The following is a 13,446-nucleotide window of genomic DNA, read 5'->3' on the forward strand; positions in this document are numbered from 1 at the left end:
TGGACCTCCATAGCCTATGTTTCTTCTCAGGATAATTTACAATGTCATCCAAACCTGTGAATTGAAGAGAAGGAAAGTGTTACAAAAGATTGAGGGTTCCGTCCTCCCTGGGAAAAAACTAGCACCGCTGTCACTCTATGATAGGTTCTTATGATTTCAAGTGTTATTAGAACTAGAGTGTTGCCAGTTACTGCTAATAATGTCTGTTGGGTGCAGGAGACAAAACATAGCTGAACGGTAGCCAAAAACTATTAACAGGAAAAAGTACACAGGCAGGAGTAATTTAATCTGCGTAATCTTACCTACAGATGGTTCTGCAATCTCTGCAAGGCCTCTGGCAAGCAGCTAGAGTGATGCAAAAACAAAATCAAAAAAATCTGCATGCTAATAGAAAGAATAAAAGATGTGAAATGTCTTTGTGACTAGACCTAATTTTCTGTTTGCAATAAGCCCGAGACCTTGAGATGTGCACATAGCATGAGGCTCGAGAAAAAGAGACTACTTTCTCATACTGAGCTGAATGACCACCTAAAGCATGATTAAGTTGTTACAAAATAATAGAACAGTGAAACTGAGGTATGCCACTCTGTTTCATCTTTATTTATTTTAATCCTCAAGAAGAGAGTAAATGCCATTGTGCCACAACTACTCCCTAGGAAAAACTCCTGGAAAAGTAGAAGGAGGAATGCTTCAGTATAGCATTTTTTTCTAACGTATCCATGCATGTGAGCAATGCTGTGGGTTGGGAGAATTAGATGTCTAAAGAAATGTATTAGGAGCATTTCTTTTAATTTTTATTGTTCCATTTTTCCTGACGTGTGCCCTGTCTGATTAGAAAAGAGGAAGTCACACTGGGGGTTTGAAAGAATAACTGCAGTAAGGATAGAGATGTGTTCTTATAGCAGTTCCATTGACATCACAATGGGGTTGTACCAGTGTTTTAAACCAATATAGTAAGTTAAATTCTGTTTGTTTTAAGATCCAGCAACATATGGATTTGACATTTTTGGGTAATATAACAGTTCTTTCAAGTGAAGGTGAATACATTGGGGGAAAAAACCAAGGCCTGCCACTAACTGAATGAAGAGAGCAGTGCAATGAAGTCTGTTGGAAGGTGTGAAGAGCTTATGCTTCTGTGCTGCAAATACTGTCTCAGGGAGGATCAAACTCTTTTGATCTCCTCTCTTGCCTGTTTTAGAAGTCTGTAACTGCTGATGCCTGGGTCTTAATTCAGAGTGTTGGTGAGTAGGGAATTCAGGTGTCGTGAAACTGTGCTACCCAGAGTTCCTTAAATTTGTCACAATACTATTATTTTTGAGCCTTCTGAACTCTGTGATTATGAGGAGGATGGAGTAATTCCCACACGTACAGCTGTGAGCTGTTATGTGATACCATCAGAGCAGTTTGGTCCAAATCCTGGCAGATGTGGTTCCCTCAGAAATTAGGACATTTTACCAGACTAGGAAGATTTCCAAATTGCCCTGCATTGTTCTCCAAGGTAAATGTGGAGATTTTATAGTCTGCTTTCAGGACTAAATGAATCTGGTGTGCATAAATGTGGGGCTGGTACTGCCCATTTGCAAAGTTCTTTTAGTTAGAAGAGAATCTGCCCCTCTGAGTATTTCCCATAAAGTTTATGTGAGTGGAGATGTAAGTGAAGGCTCTATTTGTAATTCCATTTGAGACTACTGTTTTTTTCTAACAGTGTACTACAGCAATTCAAAACAGGGACACTTGAAAAAGGTTGGACACTTTCCAGCTTGGGTTTTTTGCCTGTGTCTTGGGCTGAAACAAGCAAGCATTGCCTGGGGTTTTAAATACTTTTGAGTTGTGTGTGCCTCTCTAAAAAGAACCAGGATTAACAAAATAGCATGTATAGCTGTTTCTGAGAGAGATTGCAACAAAACAAAATCAGGTAGTGCTAGAACAACAGCGTGGAGTGGGGGGAGGGTTGGTCAAGAAAATACCTATTCTGACTCCCGTTTTCAGTCAGAGATGAAGGCTATACATCTATATTTGCACATGTTCAACTTCAGTGTTGCAAGATTATAGCACTCTGCAAGATATGTAATTTATAGTGAAAATATTTTGGGTTTTGGTTTTGTTTGTTTGGCTTTTTTTTCTTTTCCTGCGCAAATCAAAGATTACCAATTAGTAAAAAAAGTTTATGCATGTGTATGAGTGTACATGCAATGACATAAGTAGACTGTCCCTCCTATTCCACTCCTACAGAGCTGCAGTCTGCTTACAGTCAGACTTAAGGGCAACTGCTTAAGGCAGAAGCTGCCAGTTTGGGTTGTGTGGTTTTTGTTTTTTTTTTTTTTTGTTGTGTTTGTTGTTGGGTTTTTTTTGCCTAAATGTGGTCAGGTGATTGAAGGTCAAAAATCTATTTTTTTTCTTGCTGACTACTTTTTTTTTTAACTCTTTTGCTGTATTATTGAAATGGGAAGTGTCTGGAGCTCAGCATGGATGACATTTGTTCTTGGGAGGATGGGAAGAGGTTAAAAGTAGAAACAGCTGATGAGGCAGGATGGCTCTATAGAGAAAGCAGGAGGAAGAGAAATGTGAACATCTGTTAAAGCCATACCAGTGACTATTTTGGCTAAGTTCAGTTTGCAGTTCCTTCTGAATTCCTTCTTCAGTAGATGTCACTGCTGTCAGTGACAAACATGATATAGGCCTTTGGAGTATCATTAATTTTGTTAACAGAGAATGTAATAAAGAGGAAAAACAGGCAGTTCCAGTTCTTTTTAAGTTACCCCAGTCTTCAATACAACATAAACTAAAATAAAAAATGAGATTTTGAAGATCTGATTTACTATTGCAATTCCCTATTCTCTTCCTATTGATGTTCCCTTTTACTGGGAAAATACTTAAGCAAGAGAACTGCTAGGAGTTGTACTGTTGTGTCTGCTGACTTACAGTTTCATTCAATACCTATCATTGTAAATCACGGTCCTGCTGGCTTTTGTTCAAATCCCTACTGTTACAGAGTCTAAGCTTCCACTATCTTTCCCTCAAGCTAACATTCAGTACACTGAAATTAATCTCAATCCAACACAGTTGTCTTCTCTTCCCCACAGTAGAATTGTCAAAGATGTTTAATTGCAAAACATCAACTTGGGAAGAGTTATTATTTAAAGAAACCTAAGAATGAGTCTCTTTTATTATTATTTTCCTTGTGCATCTAATACATCCCAGATCTGAGAGGGAGAACATTTTCTGAGAATTGTATTTGTTTTACATCTTATCAGAACAGCTGATTAATAAAAACAGCCTGACTTTCTCAGCAGTACTGGCTTGCTACCTCAATCAATGGACTACATTGCCATCCATTCTTAAGAAAGCTTTTAATCTTCCTGTGAAAGTTCTTGTCCAAACTAACTGGAATAAATGTTGAGTGAATGAATTAATGTAGTGATGCAAGAAATGCTTTCCTGATGTCCAAATAGGCATCTGAATGACCTTCATCCTGCATTTGGTGATTAAGTCCAAAAGCAGTAAGTTTTTTGCAGTTAGCAACTGTGAGAAATGAGGTGGAAAGCATACAGCAAATTATAGACCTGACTTAATCTTTTATCTCCTGGGAAGAACTAATAATTTAGGAGTGGATACTGGAATGGTTGATTGGAAATACCTACAAAGCCACTAGGTATGAAAAGTTTTGGACCATCAAAGTAACACAGCTAGGGGGTGAGTTTTGATATTGTGAAACAAAAATAATTATGGAATGTGAATCAAAGCAGATAAACTCTGCTTTTGTTTATATGATATTGTATCTTATAGATAAATAAAAATAAACAAGACAAAGAGAGGGCAATGTTTGAATATGCATTTTAAATTTGCCTTCTGATGTTCGTTTAGCATAAGGATTTTTAGAACTATTATAGAGAAAATTATTTTGAACTCTTTTACACATATGTAGAAAAATATACACTAAATGGTATATTTATGGTTCCTATGTTCTACTTGACTTGTCTCTTTGCTTGTCTTGCATACATACTTTATGAGTTGTAACCCTGTGCATGTGTGTTTTGGCATACTTTGGAAAAAGAAGGTTACTAAACTATTTTATAACCAAGTAGTTAAATCAAATTTCCTTAAAGGCCAGGTCACCCCCATGCCTACACCCCCCCCCCCCCCCCCCCCCTCCTTATTAGGTAAACAGACGCAAGTATAAATGAATGAAACTTGTGGTAGGTTTGAAATAATCTCCCTTGACCCCAGTTATTGCGCAGAATTGAAATCATATTGCCTCTTTGCTCATTTAGATATCTCCATTTGTATTTGTCAGTCTTCAGCCGCTACACATAGATATTTAGTTTTTTTCTTTAGTTAGCAGGCAGTGGTTCTTACTATTATGTATTCACTGTAGTTCTCATCGCACATAGATTTTTCCAGAGAAGTATTAGCTCAAATAGAAAATATATTTATGTATGCTAATATGTCTTCCTGTTAGTGTTTTAAGAGCCTTCAGAACAGCATATTTGAATTTCAGTGCCTTGTTGAATTCTGTGCAATTTCCAGCAACCAGCGTTAGAGGGTTGCACGCCAGTGATAAAAACAAAGGGAGGATTACTGATGCAGTTTTAGAGGGAGAACGTGGCTTGAGTCAGGAGGCAGGTTTGTGTGTAGGTCCTGACAGCCATCTTGATTTGATAGCAGTGGAATCTTTGAGCTAGGGATATAAGGGATCCTTGAGGTACATGGGCTTTGTATCTTAAGTAGCAGCGCATTATTTGTAGTGAATTCATCTGTACAAGGGAGCTAAACTCACTCAGATGTGGTCCCCTTCATTTTGGCTGGTAATAAGTTCGTTAATGCTAGTACAGTGATATTTAGATTTTGAAAGGTGGTTTAGTTGTAATAACTTAATCTAAATGTGGAGAAGTCTTTTGCTACCATGCAAACAGAAGAGAAGCTCTTATCTTAATTCCAGGCTCAGCTTTGTGACTTTCTTGGGATATTTCAGGATACAGTGAAATATTGCATGAGATATTACGCATTTCCCTTCCTTTTGAGGGAGTTGTCACAGCAGGGTTAGGTCTGCTAAATAGATGGTCTAGGTGTTTAAAAAATATTTTTGTTTATTTTATGGTTTAGGTGTGTTTTACAATTTGAGAATCAATTCCAAGAGTTGTCTGCGGTGTAAGACAATTGTAACTGTTTTGGGTGGCTCTGTTTTCTTCCAGCTACAGATACAGTAACTAGCTTAACAGCTACTGCAGATACAGAAACTATTTTACAGCCCACAATTAATTCTTGCATTGTCATTGTCATCCATGCAAAGTTGTAACTTCAAGATAAAGTGGCTACCTACTAGATCAGTTCTTCCAGAAATGGCAAAATCAACAATCAGCAGGTAGGAAGATAACAGGAAATAATTGTGTGGATGTATGTGTTTGTGAAAGTTTAAGTCTACTTTGGAGGAAACTGAACTGCAGTTTGCAATGGTTGCCCAAAGGCAGAGATGGCAAGGAGTTAGCTTGTATCTCAGGGCTAATTGCTACGTATCTGTTAGAGTTGATATCAGCTACCCGACTGAGACAAACCCCCTGGAGAATTGGTGTTAGTTGAGATAATGGAGGCATGAGTGCAGGAAAAGCCCTGCTGTTGGAATTCACTGTCAGTGAATTCAGTACATTTTTTCCACTTCGTATTGTACATCTCCATGTATTTCACATGGCATCACTATGTGTGAATAAAAACTGAGGACTTCCATTGATTTGTTTTAATTCAGAAAGAAAATATGAAGTCTTATCAGTTTTGACTTTCATGAATTACTAAATTCCTTCCTACTTTTTTTTCCCATTGCAGTTTGAGCTCATTCAACTACAATATAAAATTCACTGCACCAGATATAAAGATGACAGAAAATTGGATCACATTTTTGCTGTTCTTCTTATCGGTTACTATGGTGAGTCTTATGAATTTTTTAGATCACTTCCAGTTTCAAACGTGTGTAGAGAAATTATTAATATGGAAATGCAGAAACAACTAACATTGTGTTCAAATGTAGTTTCTGCACAGCAGGATCCTTATCTACCTTCTGTTCTCCTTTTAATTCCTGTGGTAAAGGAACAGAAATAGTATTTACTTCTGCTGAACCTAGCATATCCTCCGTTAGCAGAGGACTTTACAGTAAGTTGACAACTGACACATAAGCAGTACTATGCAGACCCCAGGAAGAGTGGAGGAGACAGCCAACTCAGGTTCAGAGGACATCCTTGGAATCTTAATTTCACCCCTTGTATGGCAGTGCTACAGTATTTCAATCTGCAGCTTTGTTTTTCCATGTTTAGTAGCTTCCCATAAAATGTTAACTACTTTAAACAATGCACTTAAGAGGTTCAGGTTTTGATCAAGATCCACTTTCTTAAATATTTTTTTTTAATTATTTGTAATAACCATAAAAATGGACGACCTTTTGGTATTCTGAGGGTTGCTTTTATGTTTTGCCAGAATATAAAGAAACCAAATAGCTCTAAACAAGCCAAAAGCTTCAGTGCATGCAGTATATGGAAAGTCTTTTTTCAAAGAAGGTCATTTTGGGCTGGATTCAAATGCCTTTTAGGCTAATGTAACTTCAATATATTTTACTGGATTTTGCCAAAGCTTTTTATATGCTTCTGACTTCTCAGTGCTTTCTATGCATTTTTCCATTATGTTTTACAAATCTTGCATATTGTTACTCCCCTATGCTCATTCAGGAGATATTTGTCAAGATTCAGTAGTAAGGAGAACTGCTGAATTAACCAGAAAAACATGAAATCATATTGTCAGTAATAAATTTGAAGATCACTTTCCTTCAGTAAAACAGTATTTAAGATACAGTATTTCAATAGATGGAACTTTCAGAAGTTTGTATTGGAGTTTGTCATGACTTGCTAAAAAAAAAAGTCTTTTTCCTCTCAGTTTTTTGCCACTGCTATACCATCCGAAGGGCATCAGAATACGACGGAGGACTTCACTCAACTGAGTGTTACACGGAATAAAATTATGACAGCACAGTATGAATGTTACCAGAAAATTATGCAAGATCCTATTCATAGGAAAGAAGGTAGGGATTATTTTCTTACAAGGTTTTACAAAGGCCAATGGTCAACAGGTATAATTACACTGATTGAGGATCCTTTAGTTATTTTCTTTTTTTGTCATGGTAGCAATGATTCTTCAGGCTGTAACAGTATTTGTAGAATTTTTTAGAAATGTCACTTTGGGATTCAGGAAGATAAGTGATATGTTTTATTACCTTCCCATAGAACCAGTTCTTATACAACACAAAGCTTTTATTTCTGATGAGTGAAGAAAATCTTAATTTAAATAGATGTCCAGATTAAAAAATGGTGACAGATTAATCTTGCCACTTTACTGCATTTCATACTCTTATAATATCTCTGTATCCCTTGTCATACCTGCCTGTAAAAATTGAAAATAACTTGATATACATAATTTCCCTGCTCTGAGGGTTGTGTTAGTGTCATTAATGCTTTTTCTGGTAATTCATTCAGAGCTAGCCTCAGTAACTCTACCTGTTGCTGCATTCACTGTTTCTGACTTTACAACTTATAGAAACATTGAATGGCTTTTGAGGCAATTGCATTCTTTAACAATGACTTTTTTTCTCTTCTGAAATAATTCTTTGGAGGAACTGAATGTCTGGGGGTCAGAAATGGATATGAATATGACAGTGTAAGCTTATGTCCAACCTGGGGCATCACAGCTTCAGAAGGATCTGAACAAATAGGAAAAACTTTAGATGAGGAGGAATTACATGGTGTTTGAAAAATGCAGCCTTTGAGATGGGCGTTATTAAGTCTTAAAAAGGAAAATGAAGGAAGATACTAAAAACATCTGCAAATTTGTATTCAGTCATTCTGTGTTCTTTTTGGGAAAGGATTTGTTTATAAAATCCCAGCTCATTCTCCAGGGAGGTTTATTTTAGATGTTAACATTTGTCTGAGTGCAATGAGGCACTGAAACAGGCTCTTGATGGACTTTGGGATTCCCTGTCCCTTGGGCACTTGGAGAAGTGTCTGTCCACAATGAGTGCTGCAGGCTCAGCTCTGCCTGAGGCAGAGGAGCTGTGGCTGCCTCCCAGCCAGGCTTTCTGATGGCTTCTAGGATACCACTGTGTTTTCAATGAACTAGTAAACATATGTACAGGCTTGGTATGCATCCAAAATATAAATACATTCAGTAAAATGATCTTTGCAAGCTTAATAATTGATTTAGGGGGTTTTTTTGTCTGCTGTGCTCTAGATCTGAGGTTTGTAAATTGTGGATGCAGATTTTTTTTCAAGGTGAATGATGATGGATTTTAAAATGTGTTCAAAGAAATGTACATGTAAGGAATTATTTCTATTAAGTGGAGTTTTAATCAGCTACTGCTAAATCTTATGTTTCTGTTTCCTATTTCTTATATTGCTACAAGTGAGAAACTTACCTTAGGCAGTCTTATATCTTACTTTTGACAGACTATTATGAAAGAAGGGTTGTTATTTTATTACCAGGTCTCTACTTGTTTGCAGGTCCTTACTGTAACAGGACATGGGATGGCTGGTTGTGCTGGAGTGATGTTGCTGCTGGAACTGTGTCAGTACAGCGCTGTCCTGACTACTTTCAGGATTTCAACCCTTCAGGTAAGTGTGTGTGGGCTTCTACATCAGTATATTTATTAATAAATTGAGGTTTTGGGTGCTTGATGCCTCCTGTTTGCCCCACTCAAGTCACTAATGTTCCAGAATGTCACTAATTCCAAACTCATTATTTGTATTTTTCCTTTATCACACAGAAAATTAACAAGTTACTTATTTTCTTTTCTGAAATATGTCCTTGAGGGATTCTGTAGATTAGGAAGTAGGAACTGAAGTTAGATCACTGTTTTTTCCTCTTAGAGATGACCTTTTCTCTCTGAGAGACAATCAGAAATATGACTTATTCTTTTACCTGAATTTAGCAGTTGAAGTTGACAAGGGTTTCTCCCACAGGTGAATCTTTTTCTGTTTCTGTAGGCTAAACTTTGTATCTGTGAGCATGTGGAAAATTGTCATAGACTTCCACTCTTGTCACCTGTTGCATTTGGTATTTCCCAAGGTCCTTTCATGCCTCTTGCTATTTGATGATAGAAATCATTGTGTTCTGATATATTTTACATTTTGGTTCTTGAGGAGTTTCTCTGTTTTGCACCAGGTTGGGAGGGGAGTATTGATCTGCTGGAGGGCAGGAAGGCTCTGCAGGGGGATCTGGACAGGCCGGACCGATGGGCCAAGGCCAGTTGCATGAGGCTCAACAGGGAGAGCTGCCAGGTTTTGCGCTGGGCTCACACCAGCCCCACGCAGCGCTGCAGGCCTGGGGCAGAGCGGCTGGGAAGCTGCCTGGTGGGAAAGGGCCTGGGGGTGCTGGGTGACGGTCTGCTGAACATGAGCCAGCCGTGTGCCCAGGTGGCCAAGAAGCCCAGCGGCATCCTGGCTTGTATCTGAAACAGTGTGGCCAGCAGGGCCAGGGCAGTGATTGTCCCCCTGCACTTGGCACTGGTGAGGCCGCACCTCAAATGCCCTGTTCAGTTTTGGGCCCCTCACCACAAGAGGGATGTAGGGGTGCTGAGCGTGTCCAGAGAAGGGCAATGGAGCTGGGGAAGGGTCTGGAGCACAAGTCCTATGAGGAGCAGTTGAGGGAACTGGGGTTGTTCACTCTGGAGAAAAGGAGGCTCGGGGGGAACCTTCTTGCTCTCTCCAACTACCTGACAGGAGGCTGTAGGCAGGTAGGGGTCGGTCTCTTCTCCCATATAATAATAAGTGACAGGGAAAGAGGAAATAGCCTTGAGTCACAGCAGGGGAGGTTTAGATTAAATACTATGAAAAATGTCTTCACTGAAACGATGCTCAAGCATTGCAACAGGTTGCCCAGGGAGGTGGTGGAATCCACTGACCCTGGAAGTGTTTAAAAACCACATGGATGTGGTGCTTACGGACATGGTTTAGTGGTAGACTTGGCAGTCCTGGGTTAACGGTTGGACTTGATCTTAAAAATCTTTTCCAACCTAAATGATTCTATGATTTTGTTGATCTCCTGCCTGTCCAATTCCGATTTCCAGTGGTAGGATGTTAGACTTCAGTTTAGATCTTGGATGTTACAACAGGCCATTTAAATATTCTTGTCACTTCATCTGGTAGTTCTCAAACAGTTAGTTTGATGTATTTTTTTACTTACTGGATTGGAGGAGGGACATCTATTTGTTTTCTTAAGAAAAACACATCAGTTGCCCTTGCCAAGCAAGAGGCCTCTGGTTTCTCAGAATTCATAGTAACAAGCAATGTCTCTCTAGTCATATTAATAAAGCTGTCATTTGTTTGCCAGTCTTTCCTCATTAGATACTAGGGATCAGGAAGCAGAATGTCAGTGCTGACTCTTGTGTTTTTCTTTTGTTTTTCTTTCCATCTATTTTGTAGAAAAAGTTACGAAGATCTGTGATCCAAGTGGGAATTGGTTTAGACACCCAGAAAGCAACAGGACATGGACAAACTATACCCAGTGTAATATCTATACACATGAAAAAGTGAAGGTAGGAAAGGAATGAATGCATGTTACCAGTGTCAAGAAACTGATCTGAAAAATTTCACAATTTTCAAAAGTTGAATGGCAGAAGAGCTGATGCAACATCAACATGGTAAATGAAGAAGGCATCTTGAATAAAAAGGATGAATCGTGCAAAACAGACTCAATAAACCCCAACCCACCTGCTTTTATCTTTTACAGCCGATTTCAACTGATTAAATAATATGATCATATTTTTGTTCATGGGTATTTTAAATTTATAGCTGCTGGTATTGTCTAGGTCATCCACAGTCATCTACTGGTAAGATTTATAAGAACAGATCTTTACATTTTGCTCTAGTTTTGAAGTAGGGTCCAAGTTGAGCAGAACTGCAGGAGGTTTGCACATCTCTGGAAGACGTGCTGAGTGCATGGGTTTATCCAATTAAATCATAGTGAGAGATTTTCAGCTGGGGCATAACCGAAGTTTTATTTGGGATGAATACATCTTCAAGGCAGCTTTTAGTAGAGTTCAGATGTTTGATTTTTTTTTTTTTTCTTTTTCCACCCGCCATGTGAAAAGCAGAGCTAAACTTTTTTCTTCTTTACAGAAGTGCAGGCAAGCTATAGTTGAGTGGATTCACCACAGGATCTTTGAAGGCCAAAGGAAAGTAGATGATAAGAAATGTTAGATAGGGTTTGTTTTTCCTTGTGATCCTTTTCCTTTGTATACCTTTTGCCCTGCCTCCCAAGTGCCATTTTTTCAGTTTCTGCAATATTAAGCCGTGCACATGAATGAAAAACCTATATTTTGAGTTCATTTAAGTGAAATTTTGCAAGCATCCAAAATTATCACAGGCCAGGCAGCAAAATACTTTGAGTGTTGTTTTCTGTTTATTAAAGGTAGACTCTCTGCACACACATGCCTATGTGTATGTATTGATGGTACTTTTATAGACCTCACGTTATCTTGAAGATTCCTAACCACTGACAGATTTAAAAAATAAAAAATAATAATAAAAAAAGAGGGAAGCCTCCAAATGCCCTCATGCTGAGATACTTCGTAATATGTGAGGATATAGTGGGCAAAATTGTATATTTTGCCACCCTCTCACTCCATATGTCCACTTATATTCTTTATGTGTATGAAAAATTCAGTTGTGGGAAGAAGCAGTAAATTGAAACAGTAAATGCCCAAGTACTAATAGTATAAAATGCAGGTAAAGATAGACTGTTAATTAATTTGGATCTCATGGAAAAGAGCTAAAATTATTTAGCAGATTGTGTCAAGAATACTGGCATCTAGTAGAGATCCTAACTGGCCACGTTGCTGCTGTCAAGTGTGCTTTAGGGTATTTACCTAGAAACCATATTGAGAGAAGGTGGTAATAGATGATAACAAGGCATTTTTGTATTGCTTTTTCTCAAATCATGAGACACTGAATACAGTAACGGCAGTTTAATTCTTCTAGAAGAGATGCTATAATTCATTGATTCTTGCTAATACTTGGCTAGAAGAATATTATTCAGAAAGGAGCAGGTGCATACAGGTCCTTCTTTATGAATAATGAGCTAGTTTCCCTCAGGCTGTTTTGCCAGTGTATTTCAATTCTGTCATGCATCAGAAGCTATTGTTAAAATGAAATAATAGCTCTGAAGAAAGCCTTACTGCTTGCTACAGTTCTGTGTGTCACATTAAATGCTATCTTTTCACTTCACTTGGAAGGCTGGTTAGATAATGCACAATATATGTAATGGTTGTCCATTGTTCAGTTCTTATTGTTATTGCTCCCATCAGCAGTCCCTGTTGTATCACTGTTTTGTGCTGGTTCTAAATTGCACGGGAATATTCTAAATCCTTAAAGTACTTTTTTCTAAATTGGTCACTGAATGAGGTGGTGATACAGGATATGGCCAGTCATAGAAAGGCTGTCATTATGTATAAGTAGCCAGGGTTTAGCATTACGAGGGTAACCATAGTTTTTTCTTACTTCCAAACTCATGGGAAAGTTTCACGTAAATGTGTTGCATTGCTGCCTTTTTTTTTTAATTATTCTCATTTTTACATTATCCCATTTTACTCTAGCATGTAGAAAGAGGTACCCTTGTCTCATCTTACAACCTTCTTAATGCTTTACCTGGAATCTTTTTATGCTATTTCAAAAGTCAATATATGTAGCAAGCTGTGGTTAGTCTGTCTTAAATTGGAATAATAAATTCAGAGGATACATACAGTTTGGAGTACATGAGTATTTATATGTGTGCTCTAATTCTTCCTATAGAATCTAGATAGTCATGCTTTATTGTGATACTATAAGGTTTAACCTGAAAATCTTCATTTTCTTATATGCAAAATTATAATCTTACTTTTAATGCAACAAGAAATGTTGTGAGACAGATTCCATGACTGAGAGCAAGTGTTTCTTACTAGTGGAATTTAATATATTTATTAATTTAAAGAATTAATGATAGCATATTGTACATATTCCAAATATTAATTTACTAGTTCCTCATTTTTACCTTTTGTATCTACCCAGCTTTTCATAATTCTGTAGTTTTGGTCTAGGCTTGTTTTAATAAGACCATTTAGTCTTCCCTATTTTTGAGTCATTGTTAATACTTTTCATGCTCTTCCTTAAATGCTGAATCAAAACTAAATTTCTGATATCATAATCACAGCTTGCTTCCAAGGAATTATCTTCAAATGGTAAGAAGGAAATCTTCTATGAGGAAAATATACGTGAATGCATTTGGGAAGCACATGTTTTACTGAAGGGTTGTGTTAATAGATGAATCAAGCCTCAGACAGGAATGCACCCAGGGCAGTAGCCTAAATAGCCTGATTTATGTAAATATGCAGAAAAAACATAGTGGTATATATTAGAAACCTAATGTTTTAACTGATGAGAG

General features: G+C 37.7%; 1 protein-coding gene across 6 annotated transcripts in view; it reads left to right on the forward strand.

The window, feature by feature from the left end:
* The window catches only part of CALCRL (calcitonin receptor like receptor), a 68,421-nt gene that overhangs the window by 29,177 nt on the left and 25,798 nt on the right, over positions 1 to 13,446 (forward strand). For all 6 annotated transcript variants that reach the window (XM_037397487.1, XM_037397490.1, XM_037397486.1 and 3 more), the window contains 4 exons: positions 5,818 to 5,917; positions 6,916 to 7,060; positions 8,532 to 8,642; positions 10,452 to 10,564. In XM_037397487.1, coding sequence (XP_037253384.1) covers positions 5,867 to 5,917; positions 6,916 to 7,060; positions 8,532 to 8,642; positions 10,452 to 10,564 — 420 coding nt within the window. In that variant the 5' untranslated portion in view covers positions 5,818 to 5,866. The remainder of the gene's footprint in view (positions 1 to 5,817; positions 5,918 to 6,915; positions 7,061 to 8,531; positions 8,643 to 10,451; positions 10,565 to 13,446) is intronic.

Source organism: Falco rusticolus, chromosome 8 (assembly GCF_015220075.1).
Source record: "Falco rusticolus isolate bFalRus1 chromosome 8, bFalRus1.pri, whole genome shotgun sequence".
NCBI classification, from domain to species: domain Eukaryota; kingdom Metazoa; phylum Chordata; class Aves; order Falconiformes; family Falconidae; genus Falco; species Falco rusticolus.